This window comes from Hyalella azteca, unplaced genomic scaffold (assembly GCF_000764305.2).
Source record: "Hyalella azteca isolate HAZT.00-mixed unplaced genomic scaffold, Hazt_2.0.2 contig5528, whole genome shotgun sequence".
NCBI classification, from domain to species: Eukaryota; Metazoa; Arthropoda; class Malacostraca; order Amphipoda; family Hyalellidae; genus Hyalella; species Hyalella azteca.
In genome coordinates, this window is record NW_025935716.1 from 533008 (window position 1) to 551709 (window position 18702).

Here is an 18702-nt window from a genome sequence, read left to right on the forward strand (position 1 = left end):
GAACAGGGCAAAAATAAGGCAGGAACAAGGCTAAAACAAGGCAAGAACAGGGAAAAAATAAGGCAGGAACAAGGCTAAAACAAGGCAAGAACAGGGCAAAAATAAGGCAACAACAAGGCTAAAACAAGGCAAGAACAGGGCAAAAATAAAGCAGGAACAAGGATAAAACAAGGCCCGTGCAAGGCACAGTCAAGACTCACCCAAGGCCTCCCGCCGGCTGGTGATCTCCCTGAGGGCGGCACGGACGGCGCCCACGTGTTTGTCTGTAGGCGTCCAGCGGTCAGGCCGCGTGAGGGCGGCGCAGCGCTCGCTGATGTACTGCGTCATGCGGTGCAGGCGTACAGACGCCAGGATCAACGTGCGCCGCCGGTCCAGCCGTGACGCAAACGATCTGATGCGTGAATATAACGATGTGACGCATGAATATAACGATGTGACGCATGAATATAAAGATGTGACGCATGAATATAACGATGTGACGCATGAATATAACGATGTGACGCATGAATATAACGATGTGACGCATGAATATAACGATGTGACGCATGAATATAACGATGAGCGTGCGCCGCCGGTCCAGTCGTGACGCAAACGATCTGCGTCGATATAACAATGAACATCGTTATATTCATGAGTCGCATGAATAGCGCATTTTCTCATTTATGGAAAAAATGCACTATTGTGCTCGCCATGTCCGTCTGTCTGTCCGTCCGTCCGTTACTTCACGTTTTCGTCGACGAGAAAATGCGCTCTCTGTCACTCACTGCAGTGAGTACTGAGTTACATTTTTTATTCCATATCGCAGCTTCACTGTGGGTTAATAGTCAAATGTTGGCATTGATGTTAATTTACGTTCCCATTCCGTTGATGTTACACACGTAAATCAAAAAGTCACGAAACCAGATTCCGAATCCATCGTAATTGTTTATTGTGAAGCAAATTCAAAGCTAGCGGTCACCTGACGAGAGTGTCGGTGTAGTCCTTGAGCGCCTTGAGGTCTGCGGTGGACGTGGCGTGGTCTGACAGTCCCCGCAGCTCCACGTCCCCTCTTGCCAGGCAGTCCTCGACCCGATACCTCAGCGCCGCCCACCGTCCATACGTCTCCTGTAGGTGGACGGTGAGCGAATACGTTTCACATATCTAAGCGCACGTTTCATGTGTTAAAGCGCAAGTTTCGCGTAGCCAGTCGCACTTTTCACGAGTCCAAGTGCACGTTCCATGTATCCAAGTGCAATTTCACTTTTCCAGGCGCACGTTTCGCGTATCCAAGCGCACATTTCACGTATCCATGCGCCCGTTTCATGTATCAAAGCGCAAGTTTCGCGTATACATGCGCACGTTTCACGTATCCATGAGCACGTTTCATGTATCAAAGCGCAAGTTTCACGTATAAATGCGCACGTTTCACGTATCCATGCGCACGTTTCACGTATCCAAGCGCACGTTTCATGTATCCAAGCGCACATTTCACGTTTCCAGGCGCACATTTCGCGCATCCATGCGCACGTTTCACGTATCCATGCGCACATTTCACGTATCCAGGCGCACACTTCACGTATCCATGCGCACGTTTCACGTACCCATGCGCATATTTCACGTATCCATGCGCACATTTCACGTATCCATGCGCACATTTCACGTATCCATGCGCACATTTCACTTATCCATGCGCACATTTAACGTATCCATACGCACATTTCACGTATCCATACGCACATTTCACGTATCCATACGCACATTTCACGTATCCATGCGCACGTTTCACGTATCCATGCGCACATTTCACGTACCCATGCGCACATTTCACGTACCCACGCTCACACTTCACGTGTCCATGCGCATGTTTCACGTATCCATGCGCACGTTTCACGTACCCACCCTCACACTTCACGTATACATGCGCACATTTCACGTATCCATGCTCACATTTCACGTATCCATGCTCACATTTCACGTATCCATGCGCACATTTCACGTATCCATGCGCACATTTCACGTATCCACGCTCACATTCTTCGTATCCATGCGCACATTTCACGTATCCACGCTCACACTTCACGTATCTATGCGCACATTTCAGGTATCCATGCTCACATTTCACGTATCCATGCGCACATTTCAGGTATCCATGCGCACATTTCACGTATCCATGCCAACATTTCAGGTATACCTGAAATATCCACGCTCACACTTCACGTACCCACGCTCACATTTCACGTATCCATGCGCACGCTTCACGTATCCATGCGCACGTTTCACGTATCCACGCTCACATTCTTCGTATCCATGCGCACATTTCACGTATTCATGCGCACATTTCACGTATCCACGCTCACTTTTCACGTATTTATGCGCACATTTCACGAATCCATGCTCACATTTCACGTATCCATGCGCACGCTTCACGTATCCATACGCACATTTCACGTATCCATGCGCACGTTTCACGTATCCAGGCGCACATTTCACGTATCCATGCGCACGTTTCACGTATCCATGCGCACATTTCACGTATCCGTGCGCACATTTCACGTATCCATGCGCACGCATATATCTCACCCGACACTTGAGCTCGATGGCCTCGTGCTCGCGCAGCAGCTGGTCGGCCTGCGCGCAGGATGCGCCTATGCGCGACTCGCTGAGCAGCGTGCGCGCCGCCGCCTCCAGCCACGCGCCCACGTCGCTCATCTCGCCCTCCACGGCGCGCACCTGGCGGCAGGTGGCGGGACTTGGTGGCGGGAAATGGCGGCACGGCGGCAACTCATGCATCATCACAACTTCCACCACCATCAACATCAACACCACCACCAACACCACCACCACCACCACCAACATCACCACCACCGCCAACACCACCACCACCACTACATCATCGCTTGCCGTAGTGGCTAATATTGCGAAGTATTTAAGGCTTTTAAACGCAACTGTTATATGGTTCAGGAATAATTGAATGCACGTAGCACGGGGTGTACTTCATTTTTTTTTATCCCAGACAATATTGATTCTGCAACACATCGTAAAAACATCGTAAAAACAAACATACAGGATGTTTACACACAAGTATTTGATAATTATGTGACTTTCATAAATAGCATTCCAAAATATGTACAGATATATTGATGATTGCAAAATATATGCACAGAGACACAGTCATATCTTCGAACATAAAGGCTGACCTTATAAAAATTTGTTCTATCTTTAGTTAATTTATTTATAAATTAATTAGATAGAACACAGAATTAATAATTTATAAATCATTATAGAAATTATAGTTTAGTTTAGTTTTATAGATTTAGCTTTAGTTTTATAGATTAGTTTAGTTCCTATCTAATTAATTTAGACTCTGTCACCACACCACGGGCCGCCACACTCGCCACCACACCACGGGGCCGCCACACTCGCCACCACACCACGGGCCACACACCATGTGCCGCCACACTCGCCACCACACCACGGGGCCGCCACACTCGCCACCACACCACGGGGCCGCCACACTCGCCACCACACCACGGGGCCGCCACACTCGCGACCACACCACGGGGCCGCCACAATCGCCACCTCGGCATGCATGCTGAGCGCGGCGCTGAGCCGCCGCCACGTGGCGTCTACGGCGGCGGCGAGGAGCTGCTGGGCGCGCAGCATGGCAGCCACACGCCGCGCCGCCTCACGCCACATGGCACCGCCACCGCCACCGCCACCGTCGGGGCGGAACCCCGCGTCGTCTTCCTCCTCCAGCAACCGCAGCACCGCCTCCCCTGCGGCCAGCGTCAGCATTAATACGTCAGCATCACCGTGCTGATGATACGTCAGCATCACCGTGCTGATGATACGTCAGCGTCACCGTGCTGATGATACGTCAGCGTCACCGTGCACGTCAGCATCACCGTGCTGATGATACGTCAGCATCACCGTGCTGATGATACGTCAGCATCACCGTGCTGATGATACGTCAGCACCACCGTGCTGACTATACGACAAAGTCAACCATGCTGTCAAGCATGGTCGACTTGGTCGTAGCAGGTGCTGCTTTAGTAAATCCTCTATAAAATTAAATTCATTGAAATAAATAATTAAAATAATAATAAATAATCATTTAGATCTTCACTGCATTTGAAAGCTTTCGAGGTAAATGAGCCCAAGTCTATTCATAATGCCAAATTACTTTACTGAACTCACTCTCCTTCAAGGCATCTCTGTAATATTTGATTTTAGGTCAAGTTTTCAGTAACGGATAACACCTTTTTCTCAATAACGACTCGCTGTGAAATTATTTTAACCAATTCAAGCCTATTATTAGTTTTCTGGTCTTATGTTATTATTGCAGCAAAGATATAAGAGCTTAATGTGCATGTACAAACATTATAATTTGTTTGTAGGAGGCTCGTCCTTAATTGTTCGGATATGGTCAGCCTATACTGGTCAATGTAACCCGTTTGTATAGGCGCCAGAAAAAACGCAACGGAACTTCGCCAGTGATAATCGCAGTGTCCGGTAAACAAGTTGATTCTTTGGTCATAATGATGTTTGTATATTTTTATGAAATCTAATTTAGAATTCACCAAAAATTATTATTTATTTTCTATTTTGACCGGGTTATTTACAGTTCAGGCAGGAATAACATTACACGCAACTGACAAATTGATGAGGTCAACAGGTGATGTTAAAGGTTAATGCAATTCAACAAACATTGAAACTAGATGGTTACAAACTAGATGATACAGCATACAATGCCCAGCCTTTTGCGCGTTTATAATGCCATTAGAGACTGAGTTGCAGTTATTCATACTTTGCTGTATTAAATAAAATATCAAAATACCATAGAAACCAACGAGCATGTAAATTATTTTTGGCCAAATGTTCTGTAAAAATATTCCAACCTCAAAAGTGATTAAAGCTACTCGCATGAAAGGATTCAGTTCCATCAGAGTCAGAAATGTTCTGGCATGACGCCGTGCAGGCAAAAATAATGTGAATAAAAAAACATGTTCGAGAGCGGCTTGAAAAACTTGAGACGGTCGGACGCGCGCAACAGGTTACTGCTCATTCATACGGTGGTCAGGAAGAAAGGATCAAATGTTTAATTGCACTACCGGTCCACAGGAATCCTACATCATAAAGCTATAGAGCTCTTAAAATAAGAAAATAGCAGGGTATTTTTTGGTTCAGCCATTGTTCGACATGCAAGTCTATGATGATGAGTTACACTAAATTCATTTCAACCCTTTAGCGTGCTGGCAGTAACTCTCGGGCCATTGGATACAGAAAGCTGTGATGACAGTTGATGCTCACATAGACAAAAGCTCAAATAAATATTTGACCGTGAAAACGAATAGCTAAGAAAAGAATTATGGCACGATAAAATAAGTTTAGTTGTACAGGTCGCAAGCAAATGGAAAGAATTTCGTTAATTCTCGCATCTTAACTTGGTTCCCGCGTCCCATGCAGTGGGATTCAGGAAAAGGCGGATAAGGCCATGAGTGAACCTTGAGCCATCAGCCATATCCACCATAAGTAATTATGATCGCGAATTCTTTCAAGGCGACCATGGGTGGAAAAACAGTCTGACATTAACTGCCAAGACAACGTTCAGTTCCGCGTCCTAAATCCATGATCGCACCTAGAGAGACTGTGTCCCTTATGACCTAAGCGCACGACATCATTTTAATTTTTCATTTTGATACGGCTATATCTACCTGGGCTATAGGTTAAATTCACTGCTCTATCAGACAAATGGGTCCACTTTCCAATTTATTCACGCTAGCCCATTTCAATCACGTTATTACCGTTTGTTCCTATTATTTCGCTTAATCATATTATTCCAATGTATTAACGCTAGTCGCATTTTGTCACATTTTTGTTCGCGACATTCAGACTGGATTAGAAGTTTACTCTTCACCACCCACACCCACGAAGTGCCTCTCTCTCAACAACGCTATTCTTACGTGACCTGCAATGCAGCCATGCGAGAAGACCTCCCGGCCCTACCACGTGTTAAAGTTCAGCCTGCGTGCCATTTCCAAGCAGATGTTGAACACTTCAACTTTATCCTACTTTCTCCCACCACAAGAGTTCACTTTCACCTTCCTCTTAAACTGAAAGTAAACGCAGAACAAGCGCAAGTTTTTTTCAGCGCAGGATCGAGCTGGAGCTTCCTGGGCGTCCGACGACGCGGGGCAGACACTTTCATTTGCGTGTATGATACACTAACTGGACCGACACAATAGCTGGACCGACACAATAGCTGGACCGGCACAATAGCTGGACCGACACAATAGCTGGACCGACACAATACCTGGACAGAGACAATAACTGGACAGACACAATAGCTGGACCGATACAATAGCTGGACCGACACAATAACTGCTGGACAGACACAATAGCTGGACCAACACAATACCTGGACAGAGACAATAACTGGACAGACACAATAGCTGAACCGACACAATACCTGGACCGACGCAATAGCTGGACCAACACAATACCTGGACAGAGACAATAACTGGACAGACACAATAGCTGGACCGACACAATAACTGGACAGACACAATAGCTGGACCAACACAATACCTGGACAGAGACAATAACTGGACAGACACAATAGCTGAACCGACACAATACCTGGACCGACGCAATAGCTGGAAAAATACAATAGCTGGACAGACACAATATAGGCGGCGATATAACCAATGAGTGCTTCATAACAAACTGGGGCGACCAAGTAAACTGGGGCGTTAGAGTTCACTGCGTGGAGCAAGCATTTTACGAAGCAGTTTACCCCATTAACGCTAGTATCCATAATGGGAAAGAAGAATGAGGCATGAGTAGCGAGGCATGTGGAAAGAGGCATAAGGAGAGGCATGAGGAAAGAGGACTGAGGAAAGAGGTATGAGGAGTGAAGCATGAGGAAAGAGGTATGAGGAGTGAGGCATGAGGAAAGAGGTATGAGGAGTGAGGCATGAGGAAAGAGGTATGAGGAGTGAGGCATGAGGAAAGAGATAGGAGGAGAGAGGAATGAGAAAAAAGGCATGAGGAAAGAGGTATTAGGAGAGAGGCATGAGGAGAGAGGCAAGAGAAAAGAGGCATGAGGAAAGAGGCCTGTGACGGTACATTTTTTGGTCCAGCCGAAAAAAGAGGTATATTAGCGGAGAGGCATAGGAACGGGACGTGAGGAATTGAGGAATGATGAGTGAAGCATGAGGCGTGAGGAATGAGGCATGCAGGTCTAATGCAGTCGGTGAGCGAATCCAACGCGATAAATAATCACTTTTAGCTATGAATACGAACTTAACGATAAAAATCACAAATAACTCAAAAACAGTTAGATGAAACTGGTTGTTTAATTATTATTCGACGCTTCATTGAAAGGCACGCAATAGCAAACATTTTGAAGGTAATTTAATGGATGATAGTACCTATTTTAATGGGTAATGGGTATTTTAATGGATTATTTAATAGGTAATTTGATGGGTACTTTATAGGTAATTTAATAGATAATTTAATGGGTTATTTAATAGCTAATTCATTAGTTATTCAATAGGTAATAGGTAAGGTAATAAAGGTACCCTTCTTGAGGACGCTGCCAGGCCTGCAGGATACAGCAGCGTAGGTCTGCTGGCAGGCCCCCAGCAGCCGCTGCAGGGCAGCCGCCGTCGTGCAGGACTCTTCACTGCGCAGCCTCTTCTGCAGCTCCTCCAGCTGCCGGTGACTCTCCTCACACTCTTCTACGAACTGCTCGTACGCCTGCGTGGGGGAGGGACACCCATACTGAGGGGAGGGACACCCATACTGAGGGGAGGGACACCCATACTGAGGGGAGGGACACCCTTACTGAGGGGAGCTGAGGGCAGGGACACCCGTACTGAGGGGAGGGACACCCGTACTGAAGGGAGGAACACCCATACTGCATGAGGGGAGTTGAGGGGAGGGACACCCGTATTGGGGGGAGGGACACCCAGACTGAGGGGATTGACACCCATACCTCTACAGTCCGCAGGATTGTCAGTAACGCGATGATGTAGCAATATATTGCAATCCGATTAAGCTGTAATAATCTATTCAAAGGAATATAGAATTTTCACAGTAGAGATCATACATTATTGATTAGTTCATCGTGCACCATCAATTGCGATTGACAATTTCAATATTCGCAGTTTTCATGACATTACGTCCATGGACAACATTCAATAGTAGCGCTTTCCGACGGCAACATCCTAACCCACCTTGCGCTTGCTGACCCACTTGACAGCACTCGAGCAACACCATGACCCACCTTGCGCTTGCTGACCCACTTGACAGCACTCGAGCAACAACTCGAGCAACACCATGACCCACTTGGCAGCACTCGAGCAGCACCATGACCCACTTGGCAGCACTTGAGCAGCACCATGACCCACTTGGCAGTGCTCGAGCAACACCATGACCCACCTTGCGCTTGCTGACCCACGTGGCGTGGCAGTATTGCAGTGTACCGCCAAGCTCCACAGGCAGGCGCGAAGGTTCGATGTAGCGAGCGATCTTGCCAGTGGTCGTGTAGACGGGCTGGGGGCAAGCGAATGTTTTTTCAGGGCAATGAAACAAAAATATAACTCAGTACTCACTGCAGTGAATGACAGAGAGCGCATTTTCTCGTCGACGAAAACGTGAAGTCACGGACAGACGGACGGACGGACGGACGGACGGACGGATGGATGAACATGACGAGCACAATAGCACCTTTTTCCAAAAATTGGAAAATGCGCTAAAAACACGAAGACCGTTAACTTATTGGAACGTTTCAGGCAATATGCGCACTGTTTCTGTATTTTAAACTCGCTCAAGTTGATGTTCCTTCTATTTTGAAACATTGAGAGTTAATTACGAGTATAAAAATTACTATGATAAACAACAATAATTTATATTTTTCAGGCTTCAATCGTTATTTCAACGTAGATTTGGCCATAAAAGAAATAAAGGTTAATCGAATATATAGTGGGGGAAATTTTCGTGTGGTGTCAGCTGACTTGTGAAGAAAATTCTTATCTTAAATCTCATAGGCAGCACTCGGCTCTACTTTTCATGGCATATTAAATATCATAAATATTAACCGTGGCATTGCTTCTTTTATATAGACGGAAAGAAACTTCTTAGTAGATTAAGTGTTGGACGTCTTTTACATCAACTTGACAGCAACCTATATGACTGCATCATTATTGTCGCCACCCCGACGCACCTGGTTGTCGAGCAATCTACATGATCGCTGCAACACCGCCACCCCGACGCATCTGGTTGTCGAGCAATCTACATGATCGCTGCAACACCGCCACCCCGACGCATCTGGTTGTCGGGCAATCTACATGATCCCTGCAACACCGCCACCCCGACGCACCTGGTTGTCGGGCAATCTACATGATCCCTGCAACACCGCCACCCCGACGCACCAGGTTGTCGGGTAATCTACATGATCCCTGTAATACCGCCACCCCGACGTACCTGGTTATCAAGTTCAGCCTTGCGGCAGTCGACGCGCTGTTTGTCCCAGAAGGCGTCGGGGCGCAGCACCAGCAGCAGCCTGATGTTACCCAGCGCCGCCCTTATGGTGCTCGTCGCGTGCTTCACCTGCCGGTAGTGGCACTGCCGGGCGTCCACCACCACCACCCAGCCACGGTCCACGCTCGTCTTGCTGCACCCACGCAATCAGCAGCACGGTTATTCTTCTCATTGATATTACAAGTAATTAGAAATAAGCGGTCGCATCAAATATTGCAGGCAAAACAATGATAATTTATCAACAATTAAAATCCCATAACCAGACGACCCACACAGTGAGCTTGTCATGATGTCCGGACAAAAAAATATTAACCTTCGACCTAATAATGCTCTTTCGACCTTTTAATATAATTGAATCATATTAAAAGACGGCCCACTGCTTAACCTCCGACCAAATAATGCAATTTATTAAAATATATTAATTAAAAGATTGCCCACTGCAATAGGTAATGGCTCACTCACCTGGGGATGGTCTTGAGGTACTTGAGTGTGTCAGAGATGCCCCCCACGTCCTGTTGGTTGGGGTCGGGAGGCAGGGGCACCACAAGTATGGGCCCACCGCCCCCGTCCGACGACCCTGGCAGGTACGCAAGCCTCCGCTGCAGCTGCACTTCCCACTCCTTGCTACCCATCGCCTGGGGAACACATTTGCATATATTTTATCTATATAGACGTATGACCACGGGTTATCTTCACAAGCTGCTTGTGGAGATATGACCATGACAGCTTTATGTGGAGGCATTTCTATTCCATTTGAAACTCTAAACCGCTATTGGCCCCGATCATTTCCGGACAGAGCCGCGAAACAATACTCGGCCAGCTATCTCTGTAACAACTCTACACCAATGCTGTTTCAGAGAAAAACTCTTCAAGCCGGGCAGGGCCGAAATTCAGTACTTTTATGACGCTGCCACATGGGTTGACCAGCTGAGCGCCCAGCCAAGCACTTCTGCAGGCCCTACACTACAGGTTATGAGGTATGGAAGTAGAGGAGAGTTGAAAACAGGGTAATTCATTCTTCATTCTTCGTGTAGCACACGTGACATAATTCGTTATGTTGGGTTCATATCAGAAGCCAGTTATGATTTGCAGGCAGAAATTCACAAAATTCAGGAAAATTTGACATTAATACAAAACATTAATGCAGCAGTATGAAAGCAAACTCAAAAGACATCTATGATGAACTTTTAACCCTGGATCGAACTTTTCATTCAACACTTTTAAATGAAGAATATTTTTAATTGGTGCAGCAATTATTGAGCCATTCAACTTTTACTTAATTCTTGCAGCAGGAGGTAAATAGATTAATCCTTTTAATATAAGTACAGTTGAGGGTAAACGTTTCGTTTTGCTGAATTTTAAAACTAAAAAATTTAAACTCTTCCATTAACTACATAAATGATAGAGTCTGATCTCCGGTTTGGAACTCTTCCCCACTACCTCATGTCAAAACCTCCTGCATACAACTGCTGGCTACTCTCACTGTCGGGCAACCCTTGGGGCCTTTTTCTCTGAATCACCTATTTTCTGAATCAGCTATTCTCTGAATCAACTATATCTATCGGCTGTTTTAGAGATAGCTGGCCAGATATAGCTTCCCGGCTCCGTCCGGCTAAAGCGCGGCTGTTCCAGTCAAGATCAGTGCCGGTCTCGGCTCAAATTCTGACAGGGATGGCTACCATATATTGAAGCATGATCATGGCTGCCTTATGCAGAGGCAAGACCGTAAAAACTATTAGAAGAGGTATTTCTTGGTAAATTTTATTTCAAAACAAAGACCGTAATATTCAACCCACCGAACACATGAAATTATAGCCCATCGCTCACGTGATGAGAGTTTGATCATCGTGGCGCTAGTTCCAAATATCATTTAAGACCATATACACTCAGGATATGAAGGGTATATATAGTTACTAGTCACTAGCATAAGCAGTATACAGTACTAAGTTAATCACTAGCACTAGTAGTGCACTGAAATCCTCTCAAGTAATGGCCATGTTAGGAGAGGATTGCAAATCAAGTTCAGATCATTTCCTTAGTACAATGAGCTTTTAATTTGCGACGTCAAAATTACCCTGACAGATAATGAATAAAAAAAGATAATCATAAAACGTATTGAAAGTCCCAAAAATCTGAATAATTCCGCGAAAAAGATATAAATTAGGACAACATAAACTCATAATATTCAAGATTCTGCTAATGGGTGGACGAAATTTTTCCAGTTCGATCAGGTGGAAGGCAGTTCATATCAATATTAATTTTCCGTACAATGAAGAATTCGACGCTGACTTTAAATATAGAAGTACGTGGGTCTTATATTAAACATATGAGAAATATCAGGAAAAATATGTGTTTGGTGCAGAAGTCCAGTGATCGAGGTAGATTACGCGGGCTCATACCGTCAAATTGAACTTCTAGATAGTTCGAAATTGAAAATGAGTTGTTCAGAGACATGATATAGACACACGTGATTTACTTTTACGTGAAAAATGCCGGCAATAAATAACCAAGTTTTAAGGTGCATTATAATAAAATTTAATGTTTATTATTTTGCACCCTATGCAGGTAGGATTATCTCCATATAATTACTATTATGATTTCTACTTATGTCATATTGCTAGATCCTTGTAACACTACTTCTATAACAGGGGGATATGCACAATTCCTACCGTAAATGAGAGCAAAAAACGGATTTTGATTTTCTTTGTTGTTTACAAGACCGAGTTTGTTGTGATGACCAAATCAATAGCTTCCGATTCTTCTTTTGCTGAGGGAGATAACAATCAACTGAAGTAGAAAAAACAACAACACAAATCACCAGATTAATTGCTTGGCGCACGCTTGGGAGCAACATATTTTTCATCTATTTCACACACTCATTCGCATTTTTACCATAAGAAACAGTTTAGTGGATATGAACATGAAAATTTCACAGTCATATAGTTAACATAATGTATCGAGAAGTGTGCCACTGAAGCGACTCGTTAAAATATTGAACAGGAGGTTGGCAGTGAGATGCTGTACTTCAACGCGTACTGGAACGCTGCATTTAAACATTGCCCTTTACAAGTGGTCTCATGTGTGACCTGAAACTTTGAATTGGAACGTGATCCTGAAACATGGCATAGGTACATGATACTGCCATGTTGCATTGGAATGTTGGATTAGAACATGGCACAGGCACGTTGCATTGGAACGTGGCACAGGCACGTTGCATTGAAATGTGGCACAGGCACGTTGCATTGGAACGTGGCACAGGCACGTTGCATTGGAACGTGGCACAGGCACGTTGCATTGGAACNTTGAATGGGGCTATGCAGTTGTGTTTGTATGGGGCAATGTAGATGTGTTTGTATGGGACTGTCTATAATATGGGCTAGTATGGAGATGATTGTGCTTGTATGTGTCTGTTAGTGCTTTTCACAGGGCAGTGAGAAAATGTTTCGACAGGTCTGAGTTAATGGTTGCAAAGGGCTGAGTGAGTTTTTATAGTGCTGCGAAAGGGGTTTTTATATTTTTTTAATGAGGCTGCAGTTATGCGTCTTTATATTGTAGAACTGGTTTTATTGTCCACGCGGAATGTTTTGATGCGGACAGAGAGGGACGCATAGAAAGCAACATGTTCAAGAGAGGGTAGGAAAAAATAAGCCCAGTGGGCAACGCTGAGGGAAGGTCAGAGGGCAACGCCGAGGGAAGGTCAGAGGGCAACGCCGAGGGAAGGTAAGAGGGCAACGCCAAGGGGAAGTTCAGAGGGCAACGCTGAGGGAAGGTAAGAGGGCAACGCAGAGGGAAGATCAAAGGACAACGCAGAAGGAAGGTCAGAGGGCAACGCCGAGGGAAGGTAAGAGGGCAACGCCGAGGGAAGGTCAGAGGACAACGCAGAAGGAAGGTCAGAGGGCAACGCTGAGGGAAGGTAAGAGGGCAACGCAGAGGGAAGATCAAAGGACAACGCAGAAGGAAGGTCAGAGGGCAACGCCGAGGGAAGGTAAGAGGGCAACGCCGAGGGAAGGTCAGAGGACAACGCAGAAGGAAGGTCAGAGGGCAACGCTGAGGGAAGGTAAGAGGGCAACGCAGAGGGAAGATCAAAGGACAACGCAGAAGGAAGGTCAGAGGGCAACGCCGAGGGAAGGTAAGAGGGCAACGCCGAGGGAAGGTCAGAGGACAACGCAGAAGGAAGGTCAGAGGGCAACGCTGAGGGAAGGTAAGAGGGCAACGCAGAGGGAAGATCAAAGGACAACGCAGAAGGAAGGTCAGAGGGCAACGCCGAGGGAAGGTAAGAGGGCAACGCCGAGGGAAGGTCAGAGGACAACGCAGAAGGAAGGTCAGAGGGCAACGCTGAGGGAAGGTAAGAGGGCAACGCAGAGGGAAGATCAAAGGACAACGCAGAAGGAAGGTCAGAGGGCAACGCCGAGGGAAGGTAAGAGGGCAACGCCGAGGGAAGGTCAGAGGACAACGCAGAAGGAAGGTCAGAGGGCAACGCTGAGGGAAGGTAAGAGGGCAACGNCCATACCAGCCTCACATGCCCACCATACCAGCCTCACATGCCCACCATACCAGCCTCACATGCCCACCATACCAGCCTCACATGCCCACCATACCAGCCTCACAAGCCCACCGTGGCACCCCCGCTGAGCTGACAGTCAAATGATTATTGCTGCGGTTATAGCTCATTGCCTCCACGCACGCAATCGCAACTGCGACAATACCGGACAATAGTAGACGGTCAGGCCGGGATTGCAGCAGACGGATTATAGGAGTGATTGTCAGGCCGTGATTGCAGCAGACTGACTGTAGGGGCGATTGTCAGGCCGTGATTGCTGCAGATGGACTGTAAGGGCGATTGTCAGGCCGGGATTGCAGCAGACGGATTATAGGAGTGATTGTCAGGCCGTGATTGCAGCAGACGGACTGTAGGGGCGATTGTCAGGCCGTGATTGCTGCAGATGGACTGTAAGGGCGATTGTCAGGCCGTGATTGCTGCAGACGGACTGTAGGAGTGATTGTCAGGCCGTGATTGCAGCAGACGGACTGAATAATTCGGACAGCACAAATATAAGCGAACTGACACAAAATCCCGTGAGTTTCCAATCGCCGTCTCTTTTCTTTACAATTAAAATCAATAACATTGAAACGCTATTACACATTTGGTCGTAAGTTGTACTCTAGTCGTGAGTCTTACTCTGGTCGTAAGTTGTACTCTGGTCGTAAGTTGTACTCTGGTCGTAGTTGTACTCTGGTCGTAAGTTGTACTCTGGTCGTAAGTTGTACTCTGGTCGTAGGTTGTACTCTAGTCGTAGGTTGTACTCTGGTCGTAAGTCGTACTCTGGTCGTAAGTTGTAACAGATGTTTGCCACAGACATTCGTTGTCATGACGACAAGAGATATGTATAACATACGACCCAAACTTGGCGCAAATAATGACAAATAATTAAGACTGCAATACAGTTGTAAAATGATCATTTTAATTATGTGCTGATGAGCCGCAGTGACGGACGGACGGGGCGGCAGCAGCGGAGAACAAGTACACAGTTGGAGCGACAAACAGGACGTGTGGTAACAACAGCATTCCTGGCTAATAGCACTGCTACACCTGTGCTGCTATGCTGCCGTGCTGTAGTGCTATGGTGCTAGTAGTGCTATGGTGTAGCTAGTGCTATGGTGCAGCTAGTGCTATGGTGCTGTGGTGCTGTCGTGTTATGGTGCTGCCGTGCTATGTACTGCAGTGCTGCAGTGCTATGGTGCTTCAGTGCTATGGTGCTGCTAGTGCTATGGTGCTGTGGTGATGCAGTGTTGTGGTGCTGCCGTGCTGAAGTGCTATGGTGCTACAGTGTTATGGTACTGCAGTGCTGCCGTGCTGCAGTGCTATGGTGCTGCCGTGCTGCAGTGCTATGGTGCTGCCGTGCTGCAGTGCTATGGTGCTGCCGTGCTGCAGTGCTATGGTGCTTCAGTGCTATGGTGNTTCATCACTCCCATCGCTGCCATCTACTACTCTCATCACTCCCCTTCATCACATTCACAACTTTCAAAGTGGTGAATGTGAAAATTGTATTTTCCATTCAAATTGTAACGCAGAAGCTGAGAGCCTCCAGTGCCTGTCATAGACGCACCATCGCCGGCCAGCGGACGGCAGATGGCAGAGCGACGGTAGTCCTAGACAAGTGTGATCAATGCGTTAATTTAAGGGAATATTGATCGCATTGTAAGTCTCGCGATAAGTGAGAGTTGCTTCATTGCAGGGATGAAGCACAGCGGCCGCTGTGCTTCATCCCTGCAATGAAGCAACTCTCACTTATCGCGAGACTTACAATGCGATCAATATTCCCTTAAATTAACGCATTGATCACACTTGTCTAGGACTACCGTCGCTCTGCCATCTGCCGTCCGCTGGCCGGCGATGGTGCGTCTATGACAGGCACTGGAGGCTCTCAGCTTCTGCGTTACAATTTGAATGGAAAATACAATTTTCACATTCACCACTTTGAAAGTTGTGAATGTGATGAAGGGGAGTGATGAGAGTAGTAGATGGCAGCGATGGGAGTGATGAAGGAGAGTGATGAGGAGGAATGACGTGAGGGATCAGAGGTGGCCAACCGCCGGCCACACTTGGCTGCCATTGAGGCGCCCAAGATCCGAAGAAGACGAGCGACGTCTCTGGAATGCGCGGCTTTCACCGGCACGTCAGGCAACGATACATCAACTGCATCACCTTGGTACATCGCCAGCATCATATCGATGCATCGCCTGCATCATATCGGTGCATCGCCTGCATCATATCGGTGCATCGCCGGAATCACATCGGTACATCGCCAGCATCATATCGATGCATCGCCTGCATCACATCGGTACATCGCCTGCATCACATTGGTGCAGTACGCATGGCGGCAGCGGCAGTACTCATGGTGGCAGCGGCAGTACTCATGGTGACAGCGGCAGAGTTAGAAGGAGATCAATAGAAGGAGGCTCGCAGGATGCTCATGCGACGTCAGTGCATCCCTTAATAATCCTAAGTCAGCTTAGGATTATTACATAGATTGTTGTTCAGGGTCACTAATTGCCCAAAAGTTTTTAACCCATCAAGATACTCGCGCATGAAAAATACAAACAAAATTAAAGTAGAACCCCAATAATTCTGGTCCCACATATTATGTTTACCATTGCATCATGAATAGAATGCAATCAATTTTACAGTACACAATTCAGTAGGTGGACGTCTAATAAATACATAGAGAAATAACGAAAAACAATCTCATTTAACGCTCAAAGTGGCAAAATATTAACAGAAAAAATCAAAGTTGTACTTATATTTGTTACCAAACCGTATAAAAATTTGTCGTATTCAAGGACGAAGGCAGATGGACATTTGATTTATTTAATAAAATTATTATCTTAGTCAAATCATTTTTTACTGTACATTTTAAACCCGACTGCCGCCTGTCATTAAGCCAAATAATGTGCCCAATGGAGAAAAATGTTATTTTTTATTGCAACTGCATGCATTTATCAATAAGCACCGACACGCATATCGTGCGCACGTTTCAAGCGCTTCGAAAACCAAACCAAGTAAAGTCAGAAATTAATATTTAACCCAAAGTCCCGAACAGAATCACTACGAACGAAGGTGAAATTGAATTTTGAGGAACGATTTGTTCATACAAGGAATATTAATTGATTTAACATACAAGATGAAATTTATTTAACATATACTCAGAAACGATTTCTTCATACAAGGAATACGTTGGACTGTTTCTCCTTTGAACCTTTCTCTTCTGAAAGTTTAACCGAATAAATCATCATATCTACGTTTTATTCCAAGCTACGGCAAAAAGCTATACGGTACGCTAAGAACAGGGCTTACAACCAAATCAGAGAGAACTGTAGATCTGTGAAACAGATAGAAAAGATAATACCGAAGAAATGATTGCTGAAATGAGTTTTAAGTCATGAGCACCTCTCCATAAATGGCCTGTTCAATGCACGTACTGTCAGCGAGGAAGAAATAAGAGGAACGCCGCCCTCAATAGAAGGAAAAAAGCATAAGGTTTTATAATTCACAGCATAAAACAGCGAACTTTCCCCTTCTATTTAACAGAAGGAAGAAAATTATGAAAAATTTAGTATAGAATTTTGTATAGAAAAATGCAAAATTTTGTACCGTATGACAGTAAATACGAAAAGGTTTATTTTAGGTACTATCAGAGATAAATAAATGTCGGCGAATCTACCCGCGTAAATATCTCCTAACCCGGCAAGTTTTTCTTTCAAAACCAATTTTTATGTCGTTCAATAACAACGTTTTACAACTTTCAATAACAACATATTACAACCTTCGGTTATGGCTTTTCTCCTCGATTGTATACATTGCGGTGACTGACTTAATGTTTAAGTTATGCTATATTTCATGTTATATGAAGGTTGCAATGTTCGAATGCTCTATAACTTGATTAATTTGAAATATCCTAATCGTATACGAACGCGCGATGTTGATCGAGTGACTCGAAATGAATCACTATTTTTATTTTTATAGTTTATTACGTTTATATCATAATTTTAGCTAATAAATTAAACGCTAAGAGACGAAACAAATTACTCATACTTCAATGTTTATTACACCCGTCCCGGGATTTTATAAACAATTACATCGCAAGGACACGAGTTGGTAGTTTGTTATGTTCTTATATCTTGACTTTCAGACAGATAAAACGTCGGTCCCATTCACAGCATTTATCCATACAGCATATTTAAAACCAACTATATAGGAATGCCTCCCTCTCTAGGTTTCCTTCCTAGATACAATTAGAAGCTCTTAAATTTACATCACAGCCTATGGTCACTATACACCGCTCCACTGGCTTTCGAAACCTCGTGTAGCGACGTATATGACAGTACATCAAGAAAATCAGAAGCTCATTTTCCTATCAAACTTAGGTTGACTAACGTATTAAGCAGTTGACTTAAAGGAAGCACTGTCTTTTGTGAACTTCATTGAAAAAGAAGTTTCAAAATTTCCAATTTCGGGAACATATACATAGTCTAGAATTGAAGGCTAAGAAGCTAAGCGAAGCGATGCACCAGTAAAAGTGTGGTGCGCTGCGTAGAAACAAACAAAATACTAAAAGTCCAAAATTATTTGTAAATATTTTTAAATTCTTGGGCAATATACCATTTTTTTAACTGCTC

At 45.3% G+C, this 18702-nt stretch overlaps 2 protein-coding genes across 2 annotated transcripts in view; both read right to left on the reverse strand.

Annotated features, from left to right (window-relative positions):
- Positions 1-18702, reverse strand: part of LOC108682036 (SEC14 domain and spectrin repeat-containing protein 1-B) — a 33090-nt gene that overhangs the window by 12577 nt on the left and 1811 nt on the right. The window contains exons 2-9 of the mRNA XM_018171126.2: positions 9988-10160; positions 9469-9658; positions 8425-8538; positions 7563-7740; positions 3559-3755; positions 2560-2709; positions 959-1104; positions 201-391 (exon numbers count right to left, since the gene is read on the reverse strand). Of these exons, the coding sequence (XP_018026615.2) occupies positions 201-391; positions 959-1104; positions 2560-2709; positions 3559-3755; positions 7563-7740; positions 8425-8538; positions 9469-9658; positions 9988-10157 (1336 nt within the window). The 5' untranslated portion in view covers positions 10158-10160. The remainder of the gene's footprint in view (positions 1-200; positions 392-958; positions 1105-2559; positions 2710-3558; positions 3756-7562; positions 7741-8424; positions 8539-9468; positions 9659-9987; positions 10161-18702) is intronic.
- On the reverse strand, positions 13223-14885 carry LOC108682038 (cell surface glycoprotein 1-like). The gene is made up of 2 exons (XM_018171128.1): positions 14705-14885; positions 13223-14004 (listed from the first exon to the last, which is right to left on the reverse strand). Exons 1-2 carry the CDS (start codon positions 14883-14885, stop codon positions 13223-13225), a joined length of 963 nt encoding a protein of 320 aa, XP_018026617.1.

Coding starts and splice junctions, on each gene's coding strand:
- LOC108682038 (XM_018171128.1), bottom strand. CDS start 14,885: ATGTCTGTGGCAAACATCTGTTACAACTTACGACCAGAGTACGACTTA. Junction 14,005..14,704: donor GAGTACAACTTACGACCAGA/GTAAGACTCACG, acceptor ACCTTCCCTCAG/CGTTGCCCTCTGACCTTCCT.